Below are 13576 nucleotides of genomic sequence, written 5' to 3'. Positions count from 1 at the left end.
TGACTCAGGAAATGATAGAGAGCCTTTAAAAGAACAGAGATACAGAAAGTAGCAGCTCCTCACCTCCTTCACTCACTGTTATAAACTCACAATTAATAGTTTGGTACAAATCCTTTCGGCCTTTTTTATGATTATATACGTAAACAAATAAATACGTATTTTTATTTTTATTTTTTTTAAAGATTTTACTTATTTATTTGACAGAGAGAGACACAGCAAGAGAGGGAACACAAGCAGGGGGAGTGGGAGAGGGAGAAGCAGGCTTCCTGCAGAGCGGGGAGCCTGATGCGGGGCTCGATCCCAGGACCCAGGGATCATGACTGAGCTGAAGGCAGACGCCTAACAACTGAGCCACCCACGCACCCCTAAATACGTATTTTTAAAGTACATAGCAGGGTTTTTTGGGTTTGTTTAGGTTTTTGTTTTATTTTTGTTTTTTGGGGGGTATAATGATGGGGTCATATGTACATGGTTAAGCTAATGTAGCTTAACTTATTCTACCTAGTAATTTATTAATGGATCTTTCTATGTTAGTAGGTGTAGATCTACTTCATTCTCCTAAAGTATTTGATTATAATAGATAAACTGTTGTTTATGTATTCCTACCCTATTTGGAAACCCAAGATCCACTGTTTGATATTACAAACAACTTAACACGTATCTTTGTGCACAAGGAAGATGATGGCTGTGTGTGAGAGTGCCCATTTACCCACATACTAACCAATATTGGATGTTTCCAATTTTTTTTTAAAGATTTATTTATTTTAGAGGGCGGGGAGGGGCAGAGGGAGAGGGAGAGAGAGAATTTCAGGAAGACTGCACGCTGAGCAGAGTCTGACGGGGGGCTGGTGGTGAGGGGGGCTGCTCAGTCTCATGACTCTGAGATCATGATCTGAGCCAAAACCAAGAGTCAGACGCTCAACTGACTGAGCCACCAGGAGCCCCTGGATGTTACTGATTTTTATTATTTTTAGTTCATATTTCTTTATAAGTGAGGTTGAACAGTATTTTATTTTTAAATATCTGCTTTTTATCTTTCTGTTTTCTAATGTGATTCTTCCTGTGAGGCATTTAAATAAATAATTATCCAATTGTCAATCCATGACAGGACAGCATACCTAAAAAAGAAATTTAAACTTTCTGGTAAGAGATAGTGTATCTCCCATTCTCTCATCCACCTAACTCCTGTCGTTGCAAGTTCAGTTGAGGCATTTTCTCTAAGAAGCTTTTCCTGCCCCCTCAGTCTGATACAGATTTCTTTTTCTTTTTTTTCTTCCCATAACGCCTGGTATCTTTCTTGGAGCACTTAACCAGTATTATAATTACTGAGTTACTCTTTCTCCTCTTCCAGACTATAAGCTCCTTGAAGACAAGGCTGTTTTCTTCTTTTTATTTGGATCCTCTGTGTCTGGGGCACTAAAATGTTTATTTAATAAATAATGTGTTTTTTCTTTTCAGTACCAGGTGTCGCTGAATTCGCAGCTTCCTTTAAAAGTGTAAGTAATATTTCACTTACCCAATGAAGTTTATCCAGTGTTTTGCTCCTTAATAAAAGCTCAAATATCTCCTATTTATTTTCAAGAAAAATGTCATAGGCTTCCAATCGGTTTGTAACTACAGCCCTGGAAATCTGTGTACATTATCATCATGTTAATGATAATGTCTTCCTCTGTTCAGATGTTCTGTTTTGGCATTTTGACCTTTGTGTATTAGCCTCTTTTCTCAGCTTGAAAGCTTTTAAGGTAAAGCAGTTGAAATCTTTGATGTAACACCAGTATTCTTTTTTGCCATGATTTTGAAGCTTTTCTCTTTTGTTTATGGGATGCATTATTGACCTTATCTTATACCTCCTTACAGGATTTTGAAATTTCTCAGTGGCTTAACAAAAAGCAAAGGAAGACATCCATTAGAGCCACAACCTTTGTACTTTCAGGGCAGCAGGCACTGTGCTTGATGCTCTCCATATATTCTCTTATGTTCCCACAACCGGGAGAATGGGATTATAGTATGAGCTAGCACTTACATAGTGCTTACCACATGCCTGGCACTGTTCTCTGTACTTTATGTATATCATTTAATCTTCACAAAGCCATGTGGTACCGGTATAGGTACTATTTATTATCCCAATTTTATAGATAAGGAAATGGGCACAGAGAGAGAGGTTAAGTAGGTTACCCAAGGTTATAGGCTATAAGTGGCAGAACTAGGCTTTGAATCCACTGATCTGATTACTAGCATCCATACTTTTAACACCATATGCAGAAGCATTTGAGTCCAGTGTTAAAAGCACTAACTGAAAGAGAACCTTGGAAATTACTTGCGCAAGTTCTAGGGAGTGACAGAGCAGGATTTGAATGCAGGTTGTATCTATTACAGAGCTCATGCTCTATCTAGTAAACCATGCCACTGGGGATTTATAATATAACTCTCACTTTTTAAGTGAAATGTGGTAGTTTTAAAGGTTTTTAAAGGTAGTTTAAACTTTGTTTTTAAAGGTAGTTTTAAAATTTTTAAACTTTGTTTTTAAACAAACTGTAGAGGGGCACCTGAGTGGCTCAGTCAGTTAAGCGTCTGCCTTCGACTCAGGTCATGATTCTGGAGTCCTGGGATTGAGCCCTGCATCGGGCTCCTTGCTCAGCAGGGAGCCTGCTTCTCCCTCTCCTGCTCCCCCTGCTTGTGCGTGCTCTCTCTGTCAAATAAATAAATAAAATCTTTAAAAAATAAACTGTAGTACTCTTCATTGTCTGTATAGGGAAGAGCCACTGCAACAATGAAAGTTCAAGAATCTTCTGTACCGGGCGCCTGGGTGGCTCAGTCGGTTAAGCGACTGCCTTCGGCTCAGGTCATGATCCTGGAGTCCCGGGATCGAGTCCCGCATCAGGCTCCCTGCTCAGCGGGGAGTCTGCTTCTCCCTCTGACCCTCCTCCCTCTCGTGCTCTCTGTCTCTCATTCTCTCTCGCAAATAAATAAATAAAATCTTTAAAAAAAAAAAAAAATCCTCTGTACCTTGCTATGTGCTTAGTATTCTCTACTTATTATTAGAGTTATAGGTGCTGAGTTAAATATTAAGGCCCCCCCCAGGGGCATCTGGGCAGCTCAGTCAGTTGAGCGTCTGACTCTTGATTTTGTCTCAGGTCATGATCTTGGGGTCATGGGTTCAAGCCCTGCATCGGGCTACTCATTGTACTTGTCCCTCTCGCTCTGCTTCTCCCCCTGCTCATTCTCTCTCTCTCTCAAATAAATAAATAAAATGTTTAAAAAATAAACAAATAAAATTAAAATATATTAAGGCCCTGTGGCTTTCTGGTTCCTTGAGAGTATCTGTTCAGAGGTAGTTTAGATTTTGTAGCCTCCCATTTATTCAAGAGCTAGGGTTATATGAAAGCTGGCCTGTGCTCATTTAACATTCAGTAAGGCCTAAGCCTGAGAGTTCAGGATGGTATAGGGTTTTGGACTCAGACACACTTGGATTTGAGTCCTGAATCTGCTACTTCACTGTCTGTGACCTGAGCAAGTTTCCTAACATTTTTGAGCCTTAGTGTTCTCATCTGAAACTACCTCATAGGATTCTTAGTGTAAAATGCCATCATGCATGTAAAACACTTTGCATAGTGCCTAGGACATAATAAACAGTACTTCGTAGCTATTAGTATTAGATCAGCTTTTGTCTAGTAGATTGAGTATAAAGTACCTAACTTAATTTTCTTACATTCTCATTCATACTTACTTTTCAGTTTAATTATATTTGGTAACAACTAAATATTTTGAGTTGTAAATACAAATAAGCGGTTTAAAAAAAAACACTTTTATTAAAATATGTTGTTTTTTGAAAATCTGATTATGTATCTACCCCTTTTCCCTAGAAGTATGCACATTCATAATAAGTTTTGTTTCTAGGTCATCCCAGGACCCCAGGTTAAAAATCCCATGGTATAGTGTGTTTCCCTACTGGTGGGTAAAAATGGCAAATTTGACCAATGGCCTTCTAGGAAAGGTAGTATAGAGTAGTGGTTTCTGAACTCAGACTTCCTGGGTTTGAATCTTGGCTCCAATAGCTGTGTGTCCAGAGGCAAGTCCTGTACGTCAGTTTTTTTTCATTTGTAAAATGAGGATAATAATACCTGCTCCATAGGGTTGATTTGGAAATTACACGATGCATTGGTCACATAGTACCAAGCAAATGTTAATTAAAAAAAGAAAAAGGACTCAAAGCTGAAGTAATGTTTCTCAACCATACAACAGAATCATCAGTGTGCCGTTGTGGAGCTTTTAAAAACTAAACATATGTAGGGGCGCCTGGGTGGCTCAGTTGGTTAAGCGACTGCCTTCGGCTCAGGTCATGATCCTGGAGTCCCGGGATCGAGTCCCGCATCGGGCTCCCTGCTCGGCAGGGAGCCTGCTTCTCCCTCTGACTCTCCCCCCTCTCATGTGCTTTCTGTCTCTCTCATTCTCTCTGTCTCAAATAAATAAAATCTTTAAAAAAAAAAAAAACTAAACATATGTAATGGTTGTAGCTTGGGATGTGTGCTGTGAGGCTAGACCTGTGAACACTGCAGTGGGTGTTCATTGAGCTTCACGTTGTCTTGTTCGTGTGTATAGTGACAGCATTCTGCTGCCATTCTTACCTGTGGAAAAGGAGGGGGGTCCACTGGTATGAGAAGTGTTTGGATCTTTTTAAATTAAGTGTTGTAGTTTTCAACTTTGTTTTTTTTTTTTTTAAAGATTTTATTTATTTATTTGAGACAGAGAGAATGAGAGACAGAGAGCATGAGAGGGAGGAGGGTCAGAGGGAGAAGCAGACTTCCTGCCGAGCAGGGAGCCCGATGCGGGACTCGATCCCGGGACTCCAGGATCATGACCTGAGCCGAAGGCAGTCGCTTAACCAACTGAGCCACCCAGGCGCCCTCAACTTTGTTTTTAAACGAACTGTAGAACTCCTCGTCTGTAAAGCAAAGAGCCACTGCAACAATGAAATTTCAAGAACCTGTACTAAACACAATTTGCAATGTTCTGTTACCTTTTTTGTATGTTTAGGATATTAAAGTGTTTTTGAAGTTAAATGGACGGTATTACGATGGTATTACATTAAAAAAAATACATATGTAATACCCGTTGCTCTGTTCTCTCCACTGAACCCTCATTCCACCTCCAGTATTCTTAATCAGTGCTTCTGGAGTGTGGCCAGGTCATCTGTATTTTTTTGTTCCATAGATGATTCTCATGTGCAAGTAGGATTGAAAACTGTTGACCAAAGTTATTCCAAAAATGGGCTCTCTTTCATATTTTATAAGTTTACTTTTGAGAAATGAGAGGATAACTTAAAATTCTAAAGTTTTCTAAAGTATCTACAATAAAATGAAATCTGAAGTGATGATCATCACAGTCTTCTCACAAATTGAGGATTTCCTCTTTTTAAAAATTTTAATTATAGTTGACATATAATAGTTTCAGGTGTATAACGTAGTGAATCAACAATTATATATATTACGTTATTATTGGCTATATTCCCCATGCTGTACTTTTAATTTCTGTGACTTATTTACTTTATAACTGAAAGTTTGTACCTCTTAATCCCTCTCACTATTTTGCCCATCCCCCCAACACAACCACCAGTTTGTTCTCTGTATTCATGAGTCTCTTTCTGTTTTTTATTTGCTCATTTGTTTTCAGATTCACATATAAGTGAAATCATATGCTATTTGTCTTTCTTTGTCTGACTTATTTTCACTTAACATAATACCCTCTAGGTCCATTCATGTTGTCACGAATGGCAGGATTTCATTTTTTTTTTTAAGATTTTATTTATCTTAGAGATAGTGAATGCGAGTGGGGGGAGGGGCAGAGGGAGAGACTCTTCAAGCCGACTCCCTGCTGAGCACGGAGCCTGACACTGGGCTCAATCCCAAGATTATGACCTGAGCCAGAGCTAAGAGCTGGCTGCTCAACCGACTGAGCCATCCAGGCGCCCCAAGATTTCATTCTTTTTTTTTTTTAAAGATTTTATTTGTTTGACAGAGAGAGACACAGCGAGAGAGGGAACACAAGCAGGGAGAGTGGGAGAGGGAGAAGCAGGCCTCCCACGGAGCAGGGAGCCCGATGCGGGGCTCGATCCCAGGATCCTGGGATCATGACCTGAGCTGAAGGCAGACGCTTAATGACTGAGCCACCCAGGCACCCGATTTCATTCTTTTTAATGGTTGGGTAATATTCCTGTGTGTGTGTGTGTGTGTGTGTGTGTGTGTGTGTGTGTAGAGAGAGAGAGAGAGAGACATCGTTCTATGAATCTTCCCCTCTGCCAGAGAATGTTACTTCCTGATTGTCTCAAACAGTTCAGTTGGAGGCTTTTATCAGAACTGAATTTCAAGTAATTTCTTTCATTGCTTTACTAACCTCTTATCCATGAAATAGTAATAATAGTCAGACCTTTCTTCTAAGATCATTCTTTGAGACCAGCTGTAAAAATGAGTGGAATTATTTTGCGAGGTGACCATAGGTCATATCTGAACCTAGAGAAATCTGGGTTTTTGAAACTATAATTTGCCAGTATTTTCAAACAACCTGAAGTCTGTGTGACAAGCTACTTTTCTATAAGAAGGAAGATTACAGTTTCTTTACGTTTTGTATGTATCTGAGTGGATATATTCTTATATTCTGACAGCCTATTACTAGTTCTCCACCCAAATGGATGGCTGAAATAGAACGTGATGACATTGACATGTTGAAAGGTAAGCAATGCTGGTAACCTCTGACTTTTAACCTGACATTTATGTTCCTCTACAAACCACCTTTCCAGTTTTCTCTCACTGTGCCCTTATAAGTATTTGCTGCAGTCAGACCGTCTACTTAACCAAGCTGATTTCATGGTTCTTCATGTCTGAATGCTTATCTTTACTTTTCCATATGTATAAATCCCTTCAATTCAGGACCCACTCAGAATGATTTCTTCTGCTGCTAAATTCCTTTAATATTAACTTTATTTTGTGTAATGCTATAGTCGACAAAAGCTCTCACATAAATTTTTCCCATTTAATTCTCGTAAAGGTCATGTGAGTTAGGTATGATGATATCCAAGGTTCAGAGTTTAACTTAACCAAGATTTATTAGAAAGAGTTAAAATTTAAACTGATCTTTTAAGTCTAGTCTCTTACCAGTCTTACACAAGTGCCTTATTTAGAATTTACTGCTATATATTGTTGTCAGTACTATTAATTGATAACCCCTTAGTGGGTTAAGACCTGTCTTTTAGTTCTTTCTATCCCATCAATTTCTCCCATAAAGAATACTATAAGTAGTGAATATTGTTGTTTGATAAGTGACTTGGAACTCAACCACAAAGTAGTAATTTAAATTAAAAAACATTAATTTTCCTTGATTTTGCTCTACTTTATTTAATTTTTATCATCTTTCTGGTGATAAGATTCATGATGGTTGAAGTAATAGACTGAAATTAAGGTAAAAATCTGGCATTCTTGAGCTGTTTAAGCAGCTGAACAGATCACGAAAGTCTCCTTATGCCAGATATGGATAATGAGTGTGGCATGATAAGTGGGAGAAAACAACACCTTTATTTGATTTCAGAAGTAATTTATTGTTCTGCATGAAATGCTTAAATGCAGATCCCCTCCTCCAACCATGGAAAAATTAAGTCTCAAGGGCATCTCAGGTTCATTGTTATAATGTTCCAAATGGACATTTATATAACGTCTCATCAGTATGTATTTTCTAAGGAAACTTTAGATTTTTAATAAGGGATCATAGCATTATGTTCCATACAAATTGACCTGTGCCTTAAACATAAGTTCATCTGAAGCATTTTGTAACAGTAGGAAAAATTCACTGGGTGTGTGTGTGTGTGTGTGTGTGTGTGTAAGTGTAAGAGGAATGATTGGGTGAGAAGAGATATGAATCCATTTTCTACTTATTAGATAAGAATTAAGCTTGAAAACTTCTATAACAAGGATTTCCAACCTGAATGGATTGTTAACTAGAGAACAGTAGAAAGATATGGTATTGAAATAAATGATTCTGTTTCAGAACTGGGGAGCCTCACCACAGCTAATTTGATGGAGAAGGTACGAGGCCTACAGAACTTGGCCTATCAGCTGGGGCTGGATGAGTGTGAGTACCCAGATCACATTTATTCAGGGTTGCATGTTGTGTATTTCATGATGAGTGCTAGCTGTAATTCAAAGTATCTTTATTAAGTGTTGTGAAGGTAAGAAGTCACTGTAATCTAGAGTTCCTTTTATGATGTAGTATACTGGAATAATTAACTGAGTTTACTCAGTAACAAGTTATTTTTCTCTGTATAGTTAGTATATTGGAAACCCTTTCAGTTTAAAGCAATAGAATGTCAAATCAAAGTAGCTTAAGGAAAAGAGGGACCTTATTAGTTTGCATAAATCAAAATTTCAGGAGTAGAAATAGTTTGAGGGTATCTAGATGTTTGACTTTTAATGATGTCATTGGGATGTGCTCTTGTTTTTGCTTTTGTTTTGCATCTCCAGTCTCTTGCATTAGTCTTATTCTTGGAACTAGCACTGGGAAAGGTGGCCAAAAGGAGCTTCAGTTAATGTGTCTTTAAATCTCATAATCCCAAAATAAAGAATGTCTTTTCTGAACATTCCAAAAGCAAGATCCTAGGGAGGACTCAGACTGTACCATCTTGACTCAAATACCTATCTTAGAACCAGTCCTTTAGCCAGTTAGCATGGAGTACCCTGGTGGGCCAAGCTGGGTCCAGGATGCAGACACAGATTAGAGGGGTTAGTCTGATTCAAATCCCATGGAATGGGAGGGAGGATTGGTTCCCCAAAGGAAGGACCATATAGCAGGCCAAGAATATAGTCTACTGTCATGACTAATGTTTTAAAACTTCTCATTTGTTCCTGTTGCTCTCCGTTCTTTTAATATACATTTGTTTCTTTATAGATTGTATTTCTTCCCATACTGTATTCATTATAAAACTGGGAAAGGAATTGTAGAAATTCTCAATTTGTAATTGAAAGAGAAACTCAACATAAATACAGTTGTTAGAACTTTGTTCTCAATGGGTACTTCCTGACACCTTCATGAATCCACAATTGTGAGAGGCAATAATAGCTTATAATTTCTTCAAACATGCAAGTTTTGCACTGATTAGAACAATTCCAAAAACAGTTTCATTAATTGTTTATTTATAGAGCATATAGAGGATTTGTTTACATTATTGATTTAAATTACTGCCAAATTCAATATTTCACTTTAAAATTTCATTTAAAACTTTTAATTTTTGACTAATAGTCATTACTTCCTTAGGCCTCCTTATCTTTTTCTATATTTTCATCACTGTCATTAACCGTTGGCTTCTTTTACTAAGAAAATATTTTTTCATCATTTCATGAACCAAGGAGCAGGAAACAACAGACTATGGTTGCTAGGTGGACTACTAGGTTCACTCATTGTTTCCTAACTCTCCTCTGTGTTACTGGTCATTTATTTCTCATGATTAAAATTTATGTGTTGGCAAAATTAATATTTACCATGTATGTCATGGACCCCCAGGTTTTATAATGGAAAGGCAAATCTGTGATTATTAAATTCATGAATGCTAGGTTGGTATAATACAGAAGTTGATTCTGTTACTAGCTCTGGATAGTAAATGCTGTAATAATCAATAATCCTTTATCTCTCTGTCAGTTTTTTTTTTTTTTTTAAAGATTTTATTTATTTGACAGAGAGAGATACAGCGAGAGAAGGAACACAAGCAAGGGGAGTGGGAGAGGGAGAAGCAGGCTTCCCGCTGAGTGGGAAGCCCGATGTGGGGCTCGATCCCAGGACCCTAGGATCATGACCTGAGCCGAAGGCAGACGCTTAACGACTGAGCCACCCAGGTGCCCCCTGTCAATTTTTTTTAATGAAATAAATTTTATGCTCATTATATCAAGAAGACGCTGAATTGCCAAATGTATTTATCAACAGTATTATCTCTAGTTAGTTGTAGTTGAAATTGCTGTATTTCCTCTGATTAGTCTTTCTTTTTCTGCTTTCCTACTGAGAAAGATAAAAATTTTCCCCCATTTTTTATTATGGAGAATTTTAAACACATACCAAAGTGGGAGAATAGAACAATGACCTCATGAAGCCATGACCCAGCTTCAGTAGTCAACATACAGCCAATCTCTTTCACTTATATAACCTCCCATAATTATTTTATTTATTTATTTATTTATTTTTTAAAGATTTTATTTATTTATTTGACAGAGAGAGAGGAGAGCAGGAACACAAGCAGAGGGAGTGGGAGAGGGAGAAGCAGGCTTCCCGCTGAGCAGGGAGCCCGACGTGGGGCTTGATCCCAGGACCCTGGGACCATGATCTGAGCCGAAGGCAGACGCTTGATGACTGAGCCACCCAGGCGCCCCCTCCCATAATTATTTTAAAGCAAATCTTAGATATCATATTACCTCATCGCCCAATAATTCCATATGTATTTCCAAAAGACAAGATCTGTCTCCTTCCTTCACCTTTTAAAAAATAACCACAATTCCATTTTTATGCCTAAAATTTTTTAACAAACTTGCGTAATATCGTCCAGTAGCAAATGAGGATTTGGATTTCCCTGGTTGACTTATAATTGTCTTTATACAGTTGGTTTATTAGAATCAGGTCCTAAGTAAGGTTCATACACTGTATTTGATTGATGTCTCTTAAGTCTCTCTTCATCTGTCATAGTTCCACCTCCCTTTTATTTTCCCTTGCTGTTTATTAAACCTAGTTATTTGTTCTGTAGAATTTTCCACATTCTGGATTTTGCTGTTTACATTTCTATGGTAGTGCTTAATATGTTCACTTATCCCTTTTTATTTCCTGGTAGTTAGATCTAGAAGCTTGCACAGATACAGCTTGACTTTTTTATTTTGTTTTTGGCCATTTCCTAAATGGTATTGTATACATCCATCAGAAGGTACATCATGTTTGCCTATCTCTCTTTGTGATGTTAAAATTAATTAGTTGACGAAGGCATTGTTAGCCTGATTATTCATTGTAAAATTCTCCATCAGCCTTACACGAGAGTTTTAGCAGCCTTTGGTAACTGCCTAGATCCCCTGTTTTATTACAGGTTGCCAGATGGTAATACTCTAATTCTGTCATTTTTTATCATTACATAGAATTTTTCTATAAAGGACTTTTCTTATCAACTATTTATTATTACCTTGAAAGCTGTTTCTACAGGATAAATGAATCTTTTTCTTTATCAGTTTTTAGAATAAAGAGTTCCCCTAAACATCAGTAAAGTTTATTTTAATGGCTTTCCACAGAATCAGAAACTTGGTTTGTTTTAGTTTTTAATTCACACAGTTAAAAACATTACTATTAAGCGTTTGTATTTCTAAAACTTAAGATATTGTAGGTGGGGATTTGCAGTCAGCTAACTCAGCCACCTTAAGCACTGAACCAAAATTCTGCAACAGAAATGCTCATTTCTGCCATATGAGCGCCATGAGCACAGCTAAGATCTTTCAAAATTATTTTCTGGTTCAAAATTCAGCCTTATTTCAATTTCTGTGGCAATGCTTTGCAACTTATTGTCATTTTTCCCTGATTACAACAAATTAACTGACATATAGAAAATAGTTTTAGCTAATAGAATTGGAAAGATTTATATTGATATGTATTGGACTTCTTGGGTACAGTCTCTCTTTGTTTTATTGTATATAGTGTATTTGCATAAAAACAAGATCTTTTTTTTGTCCTTACAGATTATTCATCTACTCTAGGGGTTGACATTTACTTGACACCCTAATCTGGTGTTTCGATGTCTCAATCCTCTTTCCTGAATTAATTGAGAGGATGACATGGATGAAAAATAAGCAATAGGAACTGATGAATCCCCAAGGACCAGTGATCCTGTTTTCATGCAAATATCTGCACTGATAAAGATGATGGAAAGAAAAGAAATGCAAAAAATATTTGTCCTCAAAACATGATTGTTTGTCACTTCCCTAGAGCATTGTTATATGTTAGTATAGAAATAATGTGTACCTTCTAGGACTGATAGTAACTAGATTGTGTCTTTTGGAAGATGAATCATGCCCTTTGATTTGGTACGTGATTATGTGTCAGATAACCCTTTTGGGATTTTGAAGTGCAGTAATTTTTTGTATAGGCATTTAAAGCTTGTCATGATTGGGGACCCTTGGCTTGATTTGAGCACTTAATTAATATGAAATTCTCATGAAATACATAGAAATATGAAAAATTGTAAACTGCCTTACCATATAAAGAATTTCATTTCATTCTTTCTGAGTTCAGTGTTTCTGGAACTATTGCAGTCGCTTACTAGTCTCCCTGCCTCTCAACCACCCTATTCCAGGCCATCTTGTTTACCCTTCTCAGGTTAATTTTTCTAAATTATCATTTGCTTCTTTTGTCCTTTGCTCATAAGTCATTATTAGTATTTTACTGACCATGTGATCAAATTCATATTCTAGCATGGCATTCAAAATCCTCTTCACTCTGGCCCTAGCTTATTGACTAGTTTTCTTCCTTACTTCTCCCCTACCAAAACACCATGTACCATTCCCATTTGAAATACTCATTCTTCCTGTAACACTTGCCCATCTTCTTAAGTCTATCCATGCTATTCCTTTTTCTCAGAAAGCTCTCCCTGACCTATTTCTAGTATTAGAACTTCTATTAATCCTTCACTGTTTAGTCCCAGATTTCATCAGCCTTTCCTTTTCATTCCTTATCTGGAAAGTGAACTCTCCTGGCCTCTCAAATTGCTCCTAGAGCAGTTCATTTGTTTCATTTGTGTGGCACTTTTACCATTCTGGGAGATTTTGGTACATGTCTTATCCCTTGATTGATTGTAACTCTTTCAGGTAAGAATTATACTTTGGGCTGTCTTTCTAATCCATAGAGTACCTGGAATGTAGTAAACGCACAAGTATGTATTTGCTGATTGAAGGAATGATCAATTGCTGATGACTTCAGGTGAAATGATAGAATTTTTCTAATGAAATCCATTGACTTAAAACTGAAAAGGTGAAAGTTTCTGGAAATTGTTCTTTTTTGGATAGTTGGTGTTTTAGTGATGAGAAGTAACATTTGAAGGTTTTGTAGTGTCTGGAATTTTTCCTCTAGTGGCTGGATGATCAACCACACATAGTAAAAATAGGGTGAAGCTTGTTGATGATGGTTTGATTTTATCTTCTACTTGAATCTTATTCCATCACTTATGACCTGGACATGATCCTGATTTAGTCTTTTCAACAGTCCATTGGTTGCTTTATTCCTAAGACCAGTGAAACTAGGGGTGCCTGGCTGGCTCAGTTGATAGAGCATGTCACTCTTGATTTCGGGGTTGTAAATTTGAGCCCCATATTGGGTGTATAGATTACTTAAAAATAAAATCTTAAAAAAAAAGACCAGTGGAACTATCATTGTGACCCTATTGAACACTGATTCTCAACACTTTTTACCCTTAAAAAATTTTTTTTCCCTCGTGGAGCTAATTAATGGCTATATTCAGTGTGAAAATTGGGAAAGCACAGGATCATGCCATTTGAAACTAAAGCTAAAACTTGGGACTCTG

The 13576-nt window shown here is 37.3% G+C and overlaps 1 protein-coding gene across 5 annotated transcripts in view; it reads left to right on the top strand.

Moving 5' to 3' along the window:
* LIN52 (lin-52 DREAM MuvB core complex component) overlaps positions 1-13576 on the top strand; it is a 111710-nt gene that overhangs the window by 5698 nt on the left and 92436 nt on the right. For 4 of the 5 annotated variants that reach the window (XM_081830255.1, XM_081830254.1, XM_081830253.1 and 1 more), the window contains exons 3-5: positions 1459-1496; positions 6659-6725; positions 8035-8118. In XM_081830255.1, coding sequence (XP_081686381.1) covers positions 1459-1496; positions 6659-6725; positions 8035-8118 — 189 coding nt within the window. Of the gene's footprint in view, positions 1-1458; positions 1497-6658; positions 6726-8034; positions 8119-10852; positions 11031-13576 lie in introns of those variants that run through there. The other variant, XM_081830252.1, reaches the window with a different exon arrangement.

Source organism: Leptonychotes weddellii, chromosome 9 (assembly GCF_054177405.1).
Source record: "Leptonychotes weddellii isolate Sample4059 chromosome 9, ASM5417740v2, whole genome shotgun sequence".
Lineage (NCBI taxonomy): Eukaryota > Metazoa > Chordata > Mammalia > Carnivora > Phocidae > Leptonychotes > Leptonychotes weddellii.
The sequence above is the reverse complement of the archived record's forward strand: the minus strand, read 5'-3'. Positions and strand labels throughout refer to the sequence as shown.